The 19,232-nt window shown below is 33.7% G+C and overlaps 2 protein-coding genes across 5 annotated transcripts in view; one reads left to right on the top strand and one right to left on the bottom strand.

Annotated features, from left to right (window-relative positions):
* The window catches only part of LOC134534148 (2-oxoglutarate dehydrogenase complex component E1), a 41,103-nt gene extending 35,231 nt beyond the window's left edge, over positions 1 to 5,872 (top strand). For all 3 annotated transcript variants that reach the window (XM_063372265.1, XM_063372264.1, XM_063372262.1), the window contains 4 exons: positions 728 to 891; positions 1,490 to 1,637; positions 2,744 to 2,898; positions 4,379 to 5,872. In XM_063372265.1, coding sequence (XP_063228335.1) covers positions 728 to 891; positions 1,490 to 1,637; positions 2,744 to 2,898; positions 4,379 to 4,478 — 567 coding nt within the window. In that variant the 3' untranslated portion in view covers positions 4,479 to 5,872. The remainder of the gene's footprint in view (positions 1 to 727; positions 892 to 1,489; positions 1,638 to 2,743; positions 2,899 to 4,378) is intronic.
* Positions 5,873 to 6,378: 506 nt separating this feature from the next.
* LOC134534149 (dnaJ homolog subfamily C member 16) overlaps positions 6,379 to 19,232 on the bottom strand; it is a 28,905-nt gene continuing 16,051 nt past the window's right edge. The window contains exons 10-13 of one of the 2 annotated variants that reach the window (XM_063372266.1): positions 17,773 to 18,036; positions 16,457 to 16,667; positions 14,226 to 14,360; positions 6,379 to 13,684 (exon numbers count right to left, since the gene is read on the bottom strand). In XM_063372266.1, coding sequence (XP_063228336.1) covers positions 13,544 to 13,684; positions 14,226 to 14,360; positions 16,457 to 16,667; positions 17,773 to 18,036 — 751 coding nt within the window. In that variant the 3' untranslated portion in view covers positions 6,379 to 13,543. The remainder of the gene's footprint in view (positions 13,685 to 14,225; positions 14,361 to 16,456; positions 16,668 to 17,772; positions 18,037 to 19,232) is intronic. The other variant, XM_063372267.1, reaches the window with a different exon arrangement.

The following is a 19,232-nucleotide window of genomic DNA, read 5'->3' as shown; positions in this document are numbered from 1 at the left end:
CTCCACGCAGCTCGCATTTCGCCGTACAGTTTATCGTTGCAGCCATGTTGACATTCCCATAACCAAGCTTCAACTGAGGTGTGAGTTGGCCGCTCCACATGGTTGGTGGAAGGGAGTAAACACTACGAGACGTGTCGATTCGTGTACGAGCGATTAGGGTATCGATTAATGGGCATGCCATGGAGAAATGAAACTGTAATCACACTGCAGGGCACTGTTAAAACGTGGCTGAATAGGCAGGAGGCATCATTTTATGCAGAGGGTATTGGAAAGCTGGTGCATCGGTACGACAAATGCTTCAATCTGCACGGTGATTATGTGGAAAAATAGAGTAAAGATGTACGTTTCTTTTGACATTAAAATAATTTCCCAATTCATTCCCGTTTTTTTATTACAGCCGATCGGAGGTTGAAAAAAAAAATAACCCACGCATATCGCAGAAGTGACTTAACCTCAACAGTGAATGTTGATATGTGACGAACTCATGAGGTATGGTACGTGAAATATTTGTTAGGAAACAAATATTAGTTTATTTCATAGTGTTAGTATTCCAGGTTGAATCCATATTACAAATATGTAGTTTATTATTCATATTCAAAAATTCTAATATGCACAGGCTTACTCTACCCATCCTCCCCCAATCATCATACTGATAAAAGTTTTATTTTTGCTTAACCATAGACATTAAAGAAGCAAGTTCAGTGCATTGCCATGTTTCTTCTCCCAGGTAGCCAACTGCTCAACGCCAGCCAATTACTACCATATTTTAAGGCGACAAATCGCTCTTCCTTTCCGCAAACCTTTGATTCTGATGACGCCTAAATCGTTACTGAGACACCCAGAGGCACGGTCGGGATTTGATGAAATGCTTGAAGATACTGAGTTTTTACGGTGAGTGCATTGTTATCATTTTAATAATAATTGTTTAGTCATTGCAATACTTCCTCAATTGTTTTCTTTACTTGAAAGTGTGAAACTACGTAAGTTCAAATATTTGATTTTTTGGTGAATAGATAAAGAAAGTATGGTTTTTAAGATAGCAAAAGTGATAATAATAACTTCCTTAAAAATAATATAGTGTATTCTTTTGAAATAGTTTCTTATTTGGTAGGAGTGGTCATCAAATGTTGTGAGGATAATACATTGATTGCAGTTAAATTACATTTTTATAATTTTTGATAGATCTTATACCTTTATTATACTTCTGTAAATGGTTTTATGATGGAAAAATGCATTAACAGGTACTTATTATAAACATTTTAATAGTTTCCTTTTTTTGCTAAAATATAATTATATTAATTCATCAAACTAAATTAAATTTAACAAAAATTTTTATCCCCCAGTTTGGTTGAATTTGTATAATGTTTTAGCAAGAAAATAAATAACACTATTTTGAACTTTAACACCACTTAATGACAAAAAATAAAACCAAGTATGTATAATCTTCTTCAAATATATGTACAAAATTTAATTAAATTTTTTTCCACAGAGTGATTCCTGATACTGGCAGTGCTACCCAAAATCCTGATGGTGTCAAGAAGTTGATCTTCTGCTCTGGCAAAGTGTATTATGATGTAAAGAAAGCCCGCAAAGAAAAGCAGCTTGAAGATCAGATAGCAGTATCAAGAATGGAGCAGGTACTTAGTTGATAGTACTTTATTTGCAATTTGAGTACTAACCTCCTTTGATAACATGTCACTGTTTTGACTGAGCGTATTTCAATTTCCTTTTGTATAGAATTAGTGTATGTACTGAAACTTAATGTATAAATACTTGCCATAAATCTATTGTAATTTAACATATGAACATGTAGGTGGTTTTGTTGAGTAACTTGGTTTGATATTGATGGTAAAAATTGATTCGGAACAGATATTGAAAAGAAATATAGTAATGACATTTAGGAAGCTTCATCAGTCTTCCTACAACCTACGAGTATTTTCAACACAGGATGGCCAACTCGATGTGATAAATAGGGTTGTAAAAATTTGTGATTGGTCGGTTCCTGTTTTTTTCCCAGTTCTTGGTTCGGTATCAGTTCTTAAAAATTGGCTCTCGATTCTTACTTTAAAAGTAAAATACGTAAGTAATATTAACACTTTTTATGTGCTGTTTCAAGTAATAAAATATTTCTTGCCGTAGTTACAAAGAAAAGCACTAAAAATAGAAACTGTTTGAATTATTGTCAATATTTTATTTATTTTGTTATTATTTTATAGTAATCTTGCTGGGTCCAAACCAAGCTAATAAGTTTTCACAACTTTCTCGTTAATAGTATTTCAATAACAGTGCATCCATCCTAGAAAAAAAATGCACAGGTTAAAACTTGTTGCAAATTTATGAACAAATTATCTGTAGTAAATGTTTAGTATTTCTAACAGTTTTCATTTTATTGGCATATCACCATATGCCCTGCTGTGAGGCTGTTTTATAATTTTTCCGCTGTTAATCCCTAACCCTTCCGATCTTCCGCTGTCAGAAGAGCACACACTCTATCTCTGACTGCATTATTTAGGCCACTTTTGACTACCTCAACTGGCTTAGGTGTGACAGAAATTAATGTTGTAATGAGTTAAACCTAATTTTTTTTTTACTTTTATGTATTTAGATAATTTATTAGTGTCATAAATTAATACTGGGTGAATTTTGGTATATTTACACAACTCTAGTGAATAAAGATAGTAATTGTTTTATTATTTCATTTAAAATTCATCAAGTCACATTGTGTTTAATTGTATGCCTGTAGATATCTCCGTTCCCCTATGATCTGGTGAAGAAAGAGTGTGCGAAGTACCCCAATGCTGCCCTGGTGTGGGTCCAAGAGGAGCCCAAGAACCAGGGCAGTTGGACGTACGTGCAGCCTCGCTTCAGCACCACTCTCAACAAGACCAGGAGCGTCAGGTCAGTTCCAGCGCGTCGGCTGGGCCGGTTCAGATTATGAGACGTCAGCAAAACACTACCAATTGCTTTAGACAGTTATTGAACACTGTGGCTTATATTGCTAAAAGTCAAACAATTTAATAATAGAAATTCGTTATTAGAAAGAACTTCAAATTTTCAGTGTTTGTCTTAATTTCACTCTGATCATTTGCCTTCAAATATAATCTTGAAAACAGACTAGCGCACGATCTAAAACTAACTATCCACACTGATCTAAAACCTCCCAATGATCACCATGATAGGTATAATGCACCAACTGTAGACGAAGTAGCTATTCTTTTGGTAGATTAAGATAAAGAACCGAGAGATATTGTGTTAAATATTAGAGATGGTCATCTTCAAAGAGTTTCTGAGTTACGTAGCTCGTATGACCCACTACAGTATCCCCTGCTCTTCCCACAGGATGATGGGTACTGCATCAACATTCACCAACAAAACGGTGCTGCACAATTTAAGACAGTATCATGTATGCAATTTTATGCTTTCAGGCTTATGGTAACAACAAACAATATGAACAGTTAACAATATTTCAGAGGATTTTTTAATCAATATTATGTTGATATGGAAGCAAAAATTATATCTGAACAGCTTGAATTTATAAAAAAAACTTTGAGGTGATGAACATGTACATCTATGAGAAGCCGTTGTAAATGATCACAATGTTAATGCTTCTATAATAGGTCAGTATGTTTTATTGTCTTCTTCATTTACAGGATTTCCACGATATATGAATGAAAAAAGCCAAGATGCCATGACATGTTAAAAATGTTGGGAGACCCTATCTTTTTATCACCATCTTAATCGAGAATAGCCCAAAATTTTAAAATTGAGCTATTTCAATATCAAAAATCGCAAGATAGACATGTTTTGATTTCAAAAGTTTTCCATTTAAAACTCAAAAAAAAAATAAACCTAACAAAAAAATATTTTTGGACCAACTAAGGCCTTTGTTTATAGCGTTGAATGACAGAAAAGAGGTTTATCGCATGCTCACATTTTGCTATGGCTCACAAACAAAATGCAACCAGATTCCATAGATGACATGGGCTAAAAATCCCTGATAAACAAGATCCTGGATTTTACAACATTGTAATGAAAAACATGATCCATGGCCCTTGTGGACCAAATAACCCAACATGACCGTGCATGAAAGAAAACAAAAATATAGTATTATTAGAAATTTCAAATTATAATCACAGAATATTTGTTAGATTTAAAAATACTTTAATTATAATATTGCAGAAAGAATATAAATTTCTTAATAAATCTTAGCTTCATACATTTATTCTATTAAAACTTTTTTGTGTGTCCCATTTGTATCTATTATGGTAATTAATAATTACAAGAAAAAAATAATCCATTTGTGTTGTCAACTACAATATCTCATGATTCACAAATACGCGCAGACTGTAGTTCCAGCTGTGAGGGGCGTGTGTTGCAGCTACACCGGCCGGCCCACGGCAGCGTCGCCGGCCACGGGCAGCAAGATGCAGCACCTTCGGGAGCTGGAGGCCTTCCTGGACGAAGCCATGGCCATCTAGGCCGGGCCGACCGCACAGTATTGCCACGCGGCCAGTCGCTTTAATCACCGTCGCCCCTGCATCCACCAGGTGACACTATCGCACTCCGGAGATGCATGGAGCCGGGCGCGGGCTTAAACTACGTACATCACCGTTGTCATCCGATATACACGTTCTGTATATATTATGTACAACTGTATATATATATACATTGTTGAAAAGTGTTTGCAGGCAATACTTTTAGAAATATTAATGTTCAAATAAAATTAAATCATTACATTGGTTTGCACAAGTTTTGGGTATACTATAAAAAAATTTAAAAAGTGTTAATGGATAAAGGAAAGTTTAGCTTATGCAAGTTTTCACTCAGCACATTACATTAATTCTTTTTAAAAAAAAAAAAAAAAAAAAATTGTCTGTAAGTTAATAGTTCTGGGCATTACTTTCCTTCCTCTCTGCTGGTTATGCATGGTATGGTACTCAATTAAAAATTAACGTGAAAATATGCTAGTTTGGAATGAGGTTTCGCAGAAAAAGGAGTGAGTAATGCAGTGAACACAGGCTACTTTTACCCAACTTTGCCCTCAACTCTTAATCACGATCAACTACAAAGAGACTGTCCCATAGGGGGAGATTTGCTTGACCACAATTGGCCTGCATTTTAACTTCAACATTAAGTATTGGTGCGTTTTATGTTGACTCTACATCCATTGGCATTTTCCACTCTGCGGTATAACCAGTTGCAAGGAAAAAGTGGGAATTTCCAAATATTCTGCACACAAAATGATGTACATTTTTATAATATTTTTGGTTGGCACAGTGTTCGAATTTGTATTATTTGTATAGGCAAGAGACTGGATTTTATTTAATTTCTCTGGAAATAGACTGATATGTTGTACAGGGAGCTGGTAACCACACTTTCAAAAACATTTAAGGTTGTAAATTAACACATTAGCTGTTTTTTTGTTGCATAGCTGTGTTATGCAAATTGTGATGTGTAAAAAATTACCAATTCTGTATTGTAATAGCAGTATTCCGTAGAATAAATTATTGCATTATTTTTTTGTGAGGTTATGTGCCACCTGTGTATTCATTATTCTGTATAGATGTACAGTAAAGAAATAAATTCACTTAATGAAAATTATAGTCCTTGACTCCAGGTATCAGTTGCTGATATAAATGTTGATCTGCAAATTTGTTTTCAAAGGAGCAAACTTTCAATCATAAATTGTCATATATTCTTATTAGTAGATTTCACTTGCAAACCTCAACTTAACCACATAGGCTCCTACGTGATTCTGTTGAGGTTTGCAAGCTACTGTAATCTTAGGATGTCACTTTGCCTTAAGCATATGTGCATAATTGTGAAACCCTAAACCTTTTAAAGCAATAAATATCTTCTGTTAGGTGGTAAATGCTTGGCTGAAGTTTTTTTTTTTACGATAATTATTACTTGAATCTAAACCTCGCATCAGTATCACTACTCTTAACACTTTTATAATTTATAGGGATGTGCGGGCATTATAAGAAAGTGTTTGATAAAAATTATATTTACAAACGACTTGCAGTTTTTATAGTGTGCCTACTAAGGGAGTTATGAATTTTTTTGGTCATTCAACCCCTTGTGGTTATGGTAGGTCGGATAAAAAAAATTATTTCAGACAAAAGCTGTAGATTATGGTTCGTACCATTGGCTAATGGCACATAAATACCACCCCCCCCCCCCCCCCCCCCTTCCCATTTTTTAAAAACTTGCCTTGGTAGGTATGTAGCGTACGAGAAACATAACTTTTGGGTTCTAAATCACTTCATATTACACCTCTCCCCTTACTTTATTATAAATGCAAAAGATTACTAGATGAAATATCTTCATGTTAAAGTACACAGCAATTACATACACCAATGCAGCAATAAAATAGTATTCAGGATATCAAAACATTTTAATATACGAATCAACAGAAAGTGTATATACTATTTCAAAGAAAGGAATTCATGTATATGCACATTTTTTTCCCACACAAAGTAATTAAAAAGGTTTAGCACATAAACCATACAAAGTACAACATTCACTCTAAAAAAAAAAGTGAACTGCAACTGTCTCCTCATGGTATATGAATTGGGGAAGAGGGGATAGAACGCTACAGATGACATTTTGTAATGCCTGTAACAAATAGATTCCCCTGTGAAATAATTCACATCGAAAAGTTACTACAAATGTAAACAAATAAACAACAGTTATCCTTTTACAATCTAGGGAAATTTATGAATATGCACTCTTTAAAAGGCCAATTTTTAATATTTAGCATTAAAAAATTCTAGGTAGCCAGGCAAAAAGTGACAAGTTTTTTTCCCCACAGGGAGTACAAAATTTTAACTTATGTTTTATTAAACCCCAATATTATGAAGTAAAATGGTTTACTGCATGTCCAGAAGACCTCTGACTTATCTCTTATTTAAGCAATTTTGTGACTTATACTACCTTTTCCCTAATAGCCTAGAAATATGACCGAAAAACAATTGAATTCAAAACTGCAATTTTCCTTCTGCTACTGTCCCCCTTCCCCTCCCATCAACACTTAAAAATAATCAAGTCATAAAACCAGATATACAAGGTTAACACTAATAAACTCATTTGTGCTTCACAAAAATTCAAAGAATGACTAGTTTTAATGTACATATAATACTTAGTACTACTTATCTGCAGATAGCTGGCAGAAAGTGAATTACATTGTTTCTCACCTTTAAAACAATCTGAACAACTTTTAATGTGTTCCAATCATAACCCAAAAACACAACAGTTTTCTCATTAAAAATACATAGTTTCAATTAATAAAACCATTGATTTATGAATTAAATTCCACTATCAAAATTTTTTGTGCTCATATCTGACCTAGAGTAGCAATATACAGTTGAAACATACCACTAGCTATTGTAAATTCCATATTAAAAGTTAACACGCAGTCCAAAAGCAGTGCCAGATATGATTAAGTCCAACTGTACACATACTTGCGTATGCTGTTCACACAGAACTGAAGCCATAGGATAGCAACCAGCGATGGTTATGCGATTTACTGTCGGTAGTATCTTTAGCTGCAGCTTGCACAAGCTTTAATGCAAATGACCAGAGGGGAAATGAACAACAGAACATGCAGCAATTCTGCTTCGCTTCCGATTTCCACTGATGAAAACTTAACTCCACCACAAACACAATGCAAAGTCCTGTGACAGTAAAACCCTCTTACGAAGTTCCCAGTTGAGAAGCTATTTATAACAAAGTTAGAATAATTTTTCACTCAAACTGATTAGTAAGTTAAAAAACTTCATAGCAAATATTCTGTGCTCTCTAATCATGCTTGCAATCATGGCAAATGCATGTTCCACGGACTTATGTTTTAGTCAAAATAATTTTGTGAGCTGCATTATGCCTTTTATCAACAACATCAAAATGTATCATAAACATTATATTACTGTGAAAAAAAATTATGAAAATGATCCTGTATGTAAAAACATAGTTTCTGGTACATCAGACGAGGTCAGCTTTTCGGCAACGAAAGTAGAAAAATGGTCATAGAAGAACACATTACCTGGCTCCTCATGCAGTGTAAAATATTTTGGGTTGCATTTAAAAAGAAATTATGTGAGAACAGAGAAGCTACAAAAAAAAAGTTGTTTTATTCTGATTTTTATCAGATGAAACTCTAGGACTGGATTGCAGTGACGCAAGGAAGAGAAGATATAAATGGAGTGGTAACTGTCTATCCCACCACCCCCTAGCATGGTCAACAAGCATTTTATAAACAAAAGGAGAAAGCTCAATTTTATTAAGTAGTTGCTTTTAAATTTTGCAAAAAATACATCAAAAAGTAAAGCATAACAGATTAAGTGTAGACACACAGGTAAAAACAACAGTTCTTCCCCATTCTCTTCAGGTATTAGGAATGGATGCAAAAGCAACATAATTATAGCTGGCTATGCAGATTCCATGCAAAAGTGATGTAAGAACCATTATTCGAGGTAAACTGCCGCATGCTGGTTGGGAGCATTAACTATTTTAAGCGCTGGAGCAGCAAAAAAAATAAAATAAATAAATAAATAAACACCAGGTTTAAGACTTTTCCGCTGTCCGAAAATTACATGTCAAACACAAACAATAAATCAAAACTGCCATATGTAAGTGCAAAGAGTGGCTCTTAATAAATAATAAACACTGAGTGACTTCTAAGTGTTGTATAAAACACCTGAGCCCTTCAAGCCTTTGATGTCCACCTTAAGCTCTTCAAACTTGAATGACATTCTCGTCTAATGCACTAGAAAATTAATAACATTTGAAGAAACCATTTTAGTAGACATAAATTTGTAAATAATGACCTATTTTTGAACACAAGCCCAATGGAAAACATTAAAGAGAAAAACATACAACTTTATAACTAAAGCCATTGCAGCAAGCATCACATGAATATATTGTGCCAACAGTGAACAATTTACCACAAAAATGCAGTGCAAGAATGAGCAATAAACTTCTCAACCCTATTTCTTGTTTTCATGCTTCTAAAGAGATATAATAATCATGGTAAAATGTGGGATAGGACAGACTAAGATCTGGGAGCAGTCTTTCAACTTTTTAACTATCATAAAAATAGTTACAAACTACCGTAATCGCTTTTCGAGTAACAGTATTTTCTTCTGACTTGAAAGTATTGTATAATGTTAATGTGATAATGTTTCGTAACACTATGTTTAAAACCCACATAAAATACTATGTATTTAGTATAAGAAGATGGTGCTGAGAACAATCCTAGCTACAGTTCATTTAGCATATGTTTTAAATGCCTATTTTTGATTGTTTTAAGTTACCTGTTTCCAACTAAATCATCCTGTATTATCAAAAAAGTGTATATAAAGTGCTATTAACTTTCTACTTTTCACTGAACTACACTCATACTACTACTTTTATAATTCTTATCATATATAACAAGTAGGAAAAGTTTGTAACAAGTGTAAGCACTGTAACAGTTGAATGAGATTCAATTTGGCAGTTTGGCACCCAATAAGGCCAGTTACCAAAACATTCCACCTCAAAACTTATTTCCTGTAAGTTGTGAGCAAAATCTGTGGGTATGAGACTCCGACGATATAGGCATGTATAAGTCTCATCTAATGTGCTACAACATTATACAGGCAGAAATAGATCTACAGTAATCATAGGAACACACTAACTATTTTGAAATATACACCATACATCAAAACATAGTGACTAGAATTGTAACGCCAACATTCCACAAATTATTTCTCGTGTAACTATTTTATAAATATCTCCAGGTAGTTAGAACCACAAAAGTTCTAGCAAATACTAAAACACATAACTATATAAATACTAATCACTAAATCACACAAACTGGTACACAAATTAAAAATAAAGATACAAAAACTAACATTGTTTCATCAGAAGTTCTAAACAATTCCGGCTTTCAAAATTGGTACACAAATTGTACGTAACACTATGAATGATTTAAAACATTCGTACAATATCATGCTAAAGGATAGACAGTCTTTTCACTGAACATTATGAATGCTGGATTTTTTTTTATATAAGTGAAAATCAATAAGTTAGTGATTGGCTTTTTTTAAACCCAGGAAAAAACAGGAAAAGGTAAAAGACAAAAAGTACTCAGACGGAATAGAAATGACAAATATGAGAACAAAGTGTCCACCAGAAAAAAAAATCACATTCCACATTTTTCTTTCATAAAACTACTGGTTCAAAATACCTGAATACCACATTGCTTAACTGAAGTAAAGTCATTTTTACACCAAAATATATAACCAAACTTTACAATAGGTATAGTATGTATGTTAAAACCTTTTTAAGCATTATGTCACCAAATCAAGAATCAAAATACAACAGAAAATAAAGAATACTGTGATTAATTGTATTACTTAGAGACTTAGACCCTACTTTTACATTATGTCTAAGTTTATTTTTAATTTCATCCAAAGCCGCAGTGAAATCACGTTATTTACATATGTATGGATTAAGAGATATCTTATCTGTGTAAATATTTGATTAACCGTCACAACTATGGCTTAGAGTTTAGACGATGTTCAATACAAGTTTTACTGTATTACACCTATACAATTCCTTCCAAGTAACATTCACAAAAACCCAGTTCTGCTTCAATATTTATGCAGTAAACTTACATTCATAATTTTATGCTCTAATCTTATAAAATACGGTTTCAAATGTGACATGTAACAAAAAAGTCAAATGGGGATCAAGTGCTGATTTTGAAAACAATAGTGTTTACAAAAAGTCAACACATTTTCTATAAGTAATAAATACTTTTTCAAAAGTTTTCAAAGGCAGTTCTTTGACGAAAACTAAGTTTTGAATAAATAAACTTTATACAATTATGACTAATGAAGAGAGCCTATTTTTTTTTTACAATAGCTTCATTATCTTAAAAAAATAATAAATAAAACCTTTTTTTCAAAAACATATTGAATACAAAAAAAAATACAAGTTAATATAACAGATTTTGATAAAAAAAAATTGCATACGTGGAATTTTTATTACAAAAATGTGTCAAAAACAGGAAATATATTAATAACAATAAAACTTAATTTTGACCTATGTTGAATTGACTTCACACTTTTTTCTCATGTGTATCATTATAGGCTACAGATCATACTGCAATTAAATAATTATTTGAATATTTTGCATTTCTGTTCTGCATTTTCAGAACGTTTAACACACGATGTGGGCTCATACACACCACCGCAAAGCCAGATATTTTCTCAACCAAGACACATGGCAGATATCGCGAGTGTCTTATCTCATCACTACTCATCTTCTCAACAAGACATAAAGTTCCTTTTATTCACTATTCATTCAAAACACTAAAACTAAAAAAAAAAAATCTTCCAGCAAAGCAATTTCCTAATCCTTTCGTTTTCAAGCATGAATGCATCTGAACCTATTATCACCATCTCAAATTTGTTAATATTTCAGAACCTTCTATTTGACAGAAAGTATCTATTTGCAGCACAGTATTTTTACATCATTTTGACTGTAGACTGTGATGGAACGTTTATTAAGATGCAAATATTATTTTTCCAGCCCGTATACTATACAATGCTAATTCTACTTTTAAAACAATAAAAAAATAGTGATGGTAGGTACAAACAAACCACATTGCTATGGAATGAAATTTACATAAAGATGTACCTATCTGAAGAAATCATACTTATTGATGCTACAGAACCAAAATGATCAAAATTATAAACATGCCATCATATAAATTAATTTTATTTGGAACAATACTCAACTATCTTCACAGTATGTAATTGTAGAAGGGTACATAAATATAAATCACTTACCACGATGAACAGTTGGTATTACATAAGTATCAGTAAGTGTTCCGCAATATTTTTGTAATTTCAAAACACACATACATATATAAAATATATATATAAAATATAATGATGAAATACCTGTTCTATTTTCTGCAAGATTAAATTACTGAATTAATACATTAGACTTTTATAAAATTTTTAGCTCAAACAAACATTTAAGCCAGGGATGTAATAATTTTAAGCTGACCTTCGAAAACCTTTGATGTCTCATAACTTTTTCGACACTTAAAAAAATTATACTTTATATTCTTACCAATACCATAATGTCAAATTCCAAACTGAATAATACTTGTTTACTTCATTACAAACAGCTGTGGATCCATTTCTTTGTATGGAAACTCCAATGTTAGAAAAAAATTATTTATTTAAATAACATTTTGTTAGACAGCTTTCCAGTTCAATATATTCTCGCTATGTGATTGAAGTGATTTAACCAAACCTGTGTGCTGCACCAATGATATTCAGCTAGCTGTATGATTCATTTTCTAAATTTTTTAATGAGTAACTTAATTAATTTTGAGAAGCAGAAGTTACCTTATTTCATATCTCAGAGGTGCGTTATTTTTAAGCAGCTACTTTACGTGTGTTTTTGTGTTTGTAAAACAACCATCTTCCAATGAGAACACATTACAGAGAAGTAAACCAGCTTAAAAAACTTTGTTGTTTAAAACTGATGCCATTCATAATGTTAACAATGTCAATGCCCAATATCCAAGTGTAAAGGTGTTTTGCACCATTAAGCTATCTAACTATAATGCAGTAAATCCAATTTTTCCATGGTACTCAGAAATTTAGTGTACATAAGAGTACATACTGCTGAATTTTTTTTTTTTTTATGATTAACAAATTTACGATAGTTACCTCAATTATTTGGCCACATGCCTAAAAAAATGATGTAACTCAGGATGATTAGGCAAACAGTTGTTTGCATCCCTGATTTAAGTACATATTAACTCACAGGTTGTCATAGATATGTATACACACACGAATAGGGGCAAAAATTTAGATACAGAATGCAAATAAAATTAAAAAAAAAAATTATAACTGCCCATCTTTCCCAGTGAATGCTGAATTTATAAATGTATGCTTAAAAATCTAAAACATGTTGAAAAATTTTAAACATATAACTTAAAGTTACCTTACAGACTGCCCAGTTTTAAAATGGTCATAAATAAAACACCAAGAATCAGGAAGAAGAGAATGTGTTGGTTTCAGAACTAAATGTACCAATCACTATGAAAGTTTTTCCATGTTAAAATTTGACATGGCAGTATCTATAAACCAACAGATACATGATCATGAAGGATTTGTTCGCTATCAACAAAAGCAGACATACTGGAAATTCATATAGTATATGCTATGTAATACTAAATAGTATATCTATATTCTTTTTAATCTCACTATTAAAACAAGATCTTTATGTACAAGCCAGCACTTAGAAGTTCTGTACGTAAGTTTCATTCAACAAAACGTTTGGAGAGTTTGGTAACTACAGACTGGCAATGCCATGAATTGGCGCATATGTAATTAAAAAAAAGATGAACATACAAACGGTAGGTATTAAAACAAATCCATTCCACAAAATTCACAAGCAAGTCACAAACACAAAAAATTTCGAGTGTACCAAAAACAACAGCTGGTACTCTCAATCCAAATACTACTTGTCATGAATGTTACTTTGGAGAAAAGTCTGGCCAGTAATTGATGTGAAATCGGTGCGTGGTTCCTTCGAAGAGTCTGTCCAACCAGTTTGGGAGACCGTCCAACAAGTTGCTCTGGAAAACCACATTGCTGTACTTGTCTGAAACGGCAGCCTTAAAAAAAATAATAAATAAATAAATAAATAAAGTTTTTGGGCATCAAGCAGTCAGCCCCTCCCTCCCTAAACCTAAACAAGTGTGTGGGTGGGTTCGTGGCAGATGGGTGAGATAGCCTGTGACGTCTGCCTGTGGTCACGTCACCTGTTGCCAGGGCAACCTAGGGCAGACGAAGGTCACACGCAGTCCCAAAACACACGACCGGCCGCTACCCCCAGCCCACCCCACTTTCGCCGAGTGCACACGGCATCACAGTGGCCCAGGAGTTCCCAGAAGCGGCCGGCGACTCCAAGAAACCCACCCTTTCCATCATCCACTGGCCCTCAGAAATGGCGTATAATGGCGGCCCTGGGTCAAGCTGCCTGCAGCACTCTCCCCCTTTCCCCAGTTAAGCTTCCAGAAATTAACATTAGTACATACAGTACTATACCATGGTAGTCAGTATCAAGAACGTTTTTATCCCCCCCCCCCCAAAAAAAATATTCTTTAAACTGTCAATTTATCCCAAAAGAATTAACAAGTACGCAAGTGTACGTACCTTATCCAAATGCCTGTTTCCAATTTCCACGTCCGATGTTTCAGTATCATCCGAGTCACTGGAGTCGAAGCCAATGAAGGCTCCACTCTTGCTACTTGGTTGATTACTGAAATGCTTTGTCATTTTGACCATTCGCTGCAACAGAGAGATGCATACGTACAGTGCAACAGTAGAATTTAAAGTTCTCTACAAAAAAAATTAGAATTGAGTAGTGAAAATTGTGGTTTTGGTACTGCTAATCTTCTAATCTTGGTTAACCTTCCAGAATAGCACGTTATCTAAAGCAAATCTGTGCCACTCTGCTTCTCGGAGCATGAGTAGAGTAAGCATTAATGACACCTGTCTACTCGCACACATTTATCACTTATTTTAAAGAATTAACTTAAAAAAAAAAAATCATTTTTTTTTATTTGTATGAACAAATCACTTTAAAGAATACTTCACTGGGGGGTACCTGCCTCGCCCCCTACCAGAACATGGGTATGCATAAATTAAATATTTACTCAACAAAAAACAGTTGTTAATATGTATTACCAGATCTGATGTTCCACCAGGATGTCAGTACTTCTTTCTCTCTAGCGAACTCCATTTTCAGTAGCTCATTGTAAGAATATAAGAAATTTTACAATCAAAACATTTTTTTTTTACCACAGATGGACTATGTTTTAGCGATGTCCATGTGTGCACACAGTACGGCCTCTCACAATAGGTTTGAGAATTTTTGATGAAGATAAAAATTTGTTTCAGAAGACAGAAATCTGAGGAATAAAATAACATAGCTGAAGGGCAAACAATCTCCTCAGGTGTAAAAAATAAGCTTAAACCAAACTTTAACCTATGAACATGTTATGTGAGTTAGAGATGCTAGTGAGAAAATTTTCTGGAAAAATGTAACATCTTTCACCGAAAAATATTAATTTTTTTTATATTACCAACATAGATATTAGATACTACATATATATTAATTAAGATAGTTGATATATGTTATACAATAATTTCTTTTCTGCAGATTAATAGGTACTTTTTCAATAAATTTTTTTTGTTACAATCAATTGGAAAAGAGTAGCATGGGTCTTACCCAACTCTAAAATGTTAAATAAGAAATAAGCCATTACGTTGTAGAAAAAAAAGTTGTATTTGGTTATGTTTGTAAAAAAGTTGATTTCAAATTTATTTGTGCCTTTCTGTGAATGTATAACTCAAAATTTTCCCACAAATACTTTTCTGGAAAACTTAACATCTCTAGTGTGCAGAATGTAGTTATCTGCAACTTGAGTTTCTTTACCCGTGGGAATGGAAGGATGAGAGAGATACCGTATATACCCGAATCTAAGACCATATTTTTTACCATTATTTATAATTCAAAACAAAGGGGTCACTTTAGATTCAGATACACTGATTTTTATTTAGGTAAACATACCTATTTTGGGGTCAATGTTTTTGGGTTGTGCAGTAGTTATAGGCTGCACATGTTACGACCGAAGTTTTTGGAATGTTCTATAGCACAAGATGGCGCCTATCTTATAGACTAGTTTCTTGTACAAAAACATGCATCAGCTAAATAACAGTTTCCAACAGTTACAGTACCAGCCATATAGGTATTTATTTCTGTTTGTACATAAACTGTTAACAGTATTTCAAAAGTGGTGGTTGAAATCCTTTGAAACATTCACATTTTCAATTTTATATCTAATTTGTTGGCATGTGTTTAATACAATAAAAAATTTTTATCCTGAAAACTAAAGGCTGTAGTTTGGGGGTCGTCTTAGATTCGGGTAAATACGGTAAGCTAGTAAGACTGCCGAAAGCCAGGTCATCCCTACTGTCGTGGAGAAGGAAGGGGTGAGAGTAGAATAACGAAGCCATTGTGCCGTGATGTCGTGTGGTGCATGGATCTGGGAGCTGCCTTCCAGGTGGGTGTGGTACGAGTAGTGTCACCGGAGTCGTTCAAGATCAACAAACCCCTCATGAAAGAATGCAAGCAGCTCAATTTGTTTTGGATTTGAAATTATACCACATCCCTTCTATACTTTTCTCTCACATATTCCCTCCTCCCCCCCCCTTTTCTTTATCATTACCTTTCTATTTCCTACTGTTTATCTCCTTCACTTAACTAAGTAGCTACATAAAAAACACATTACACTGGCGTACATTGCATAACTTCAAAAAACTTACTCCAAAGCTATGCCACACCACAACACACACAATAGCACACTTGTCATGAAACCAACCTTGGAGCCCTTCACTTTCATACACTCTGGATGCTTGGCGTGATACATGCAGAAATACTTGCGGTGGCCGTTCAAGGACAGCACAGTGCCTATGCAGTTGCGAGGGTTTATTTTCAGGTCCCTCGGCTCAGGCAAACTCAAGGTCAACAGGCTTTTGTACCAGTCCAGTCCATGCTCAAGACACATGAAGCCAAACATTAATGTCTTGTTCCTGGAAAACAAATAAAAACTATTACAGCAACGTTCACCGGTAAAAAATAATATTCTAATACAGTACTGAATAACATTATGCAAAAGAATAACGCCTGAAAAAGGTTATCTAGAATATGGAATCAATTAATATTTTTGCAGTTCATTTGAAAAAATATATCTTTTTTGGTTGTAACAAAAAAAAATGGAAATTAACTACAGGGTTGTGAACTTTATTATTCTGGTTATCATTATAATTCTTAGTTTTCCCATCTCCTGTGGTTGGGTCATTTTACTTCAATCAAACATTACATTCATTCTACTCTTACTTAGAAGTAGCATGCAAGTTGCTTTTCAATGATTTATCACAGTCAGAGTGGCTCATAAAACACTTTCAGTATTTAAAACTAACTGTGAAGATCCTATCCTAAAATGAAAAAATAGAAAAATATACATGTAACCCAAAATAATAGAGTTCACTAATAAAAAAAAAAATTCTGTCTATCAAGTCTCCAAAATAAATCTTTACTTCAGAGGCATAAATAAGATACAATGTCAACTATTTTCTAAATTGCAATTTTTAAGATGATATGAACCACCGCTGTACACACTTTCGTAGTTGTTAAGTCTAGGTAGAGACAATTAATCAAGCAGATGCATATAGCTTCATGGCCATTTATTTTAAATAAATTTTTGACAAGGGAATATATATAGACATAGATACAGCATAAAATTAAAACTGGGCTAACCTTACCAACCCGTTTTCCCCACTCATAACAATATTAATGCAAGCAGGCATGAAAAAAGCACCTTTATAGTTTTGCATAAGAAAAACATCTGAAAACTCTTAATGGTGAGCATAGGAAATGAAACATCAAGAACTTCATAAAATAATTTTGTTGCTTAATAAAAGGTTCTTCAAGGAAATATGTTAGAAATATCTCAAACTGTTTTCTCGGCACACAATGTTAATAAGGTAGCACAAAGTTTGAAATAATAATTTTAGTATCTTATTGTTCTAAGCAACACTGGAAACTCAAATGAAACATTGAATTCTGTAACAAATTTTTCACTGGTATCTTTTATAGTTAATAGCAAGCAAATAATACAAAAAATGAAGCATTTACTTGCGGTATGGCCAAATGATCCTGTGGAATTCAGCAATAAGTTTATTTCTTGACTGCATGTCAACTAACAAGATGATGGTACGGCAACCAGGCTTAAGTAAACGAACCATTCCATTGTACGTCTCTGCCCTCAGTTCGTGCAATCGCAACTCTGACGACGGCACGGGCTTCGCGTTCGAGCCGTCGCCAGGAACGGAAGCAGTCGCCTCACCGAATGCCTCTCCATTCTGATACCCTTTACGAATGCTCTCCTCTTCGAGACGCCTGCAACAAGCGACAGCGTCACGGTGCACTTACAAGTACGCTGCTCAAGATCAATCCAAAACTTAAGTGAATCTATTTATACCTGCCGGAAACGAGTGAGGTATGGAATGTTAAGAATTGGTATTACCCGTATTGTAAATGACAGCTTCCAAGAAGGATATTTTTAAAATCCTCTGAAAGTTTTACTGACTAAATTGAGAATAAAATTGGGTAACAGGAAATAATGATGTCAAGTACAGCAGTGTGGATGAATAACACCGCAATCATTAAAGAAGCTCAAGCTGTGAATGGGTAAGCAGTATGTTGCATCTACGTGCAGTTAAAGCTGTAGAGACCACCGTTCCAAATAAGCAATATTGCAGGATTATTGAATTTCAATAGATTTTTAACAGGAATAACAAAGAAAAATTAATGTACAATGAAACTACAATCAAACGTCAGTAAAACAAACCTGAAAGGACCATAATTTTGTCACTTTGCAATAGAGATTTTTACTAACCAAACTGTTGCAAAGTTTAATCACAATTATTATTTAGTTTTAAATAAATTTCTAAACTTGCACACTATTTTATACTACATCAAATATATATATATTAGGGATGTGCGAAAGTGACTTTATCCACACGAAATGAAAGTGAAAGAAAATTTATCAAGTTTCGCGAAAGTGAAACGAAAATGAATTTTTCTATGAGATAAATATATTCTTAACGAAAGTTAAGCGAAATTTTTTAATTAACAAAGAAAAAAAGTGCCCCAAAATTTGCTCTTCAGTAATAAATTCTATTACATAAATCATTTTTGTACCTTTTGATGTATATATAAATATTACTATTTAATATAGTCAACATCCGCCCTAGACCACACAACACAGCCCCATGTCACACGTAAATTTCAAGAATCAATCCAGATCTTTCAGCGCACAGACTATTTCCTTTACAGTCGTAATGTCGCAGTCTATGATAATATATTTATCACGTGCATGGTACTGATGAAAAAACACGTGACTACTGCGGAACGGCCGTCATCTTGCACCACTGTCACACATGGCTAGCTCAGGAAGCTGTAAACCAGGCAAGGGACATGGTCAAAACAAAACATAACAAATGGTTGCTGCCAAGTGACTTGTTGACCTTTTTGTCTAATTGGCTGTATATTATGAGGATTTTATATGCCAGTCAGAGTATGTAAATTTTAAA

The sequence above is a fragment of the Bacillus rossius genome, chromosome 7, assembly GCF_032445375.1.
Source record: "Bacillus rossius redtenbacheri isolate Brsri chromosome 7, Brsri_v3, whole genome shotgun sequence".
Classification (NCBI taxonomy): domain Eukaryota; kingdom Metazoa; phylum Arthropoda; class Insecta; order Phasmatodea; family Bacillidae; genus Bacillus; species Bacillus rossius.
Note: the sequence above shows the minus strand (reverse complement) of the source record. Positions and strands in the feature narration are given on the sequence as shown.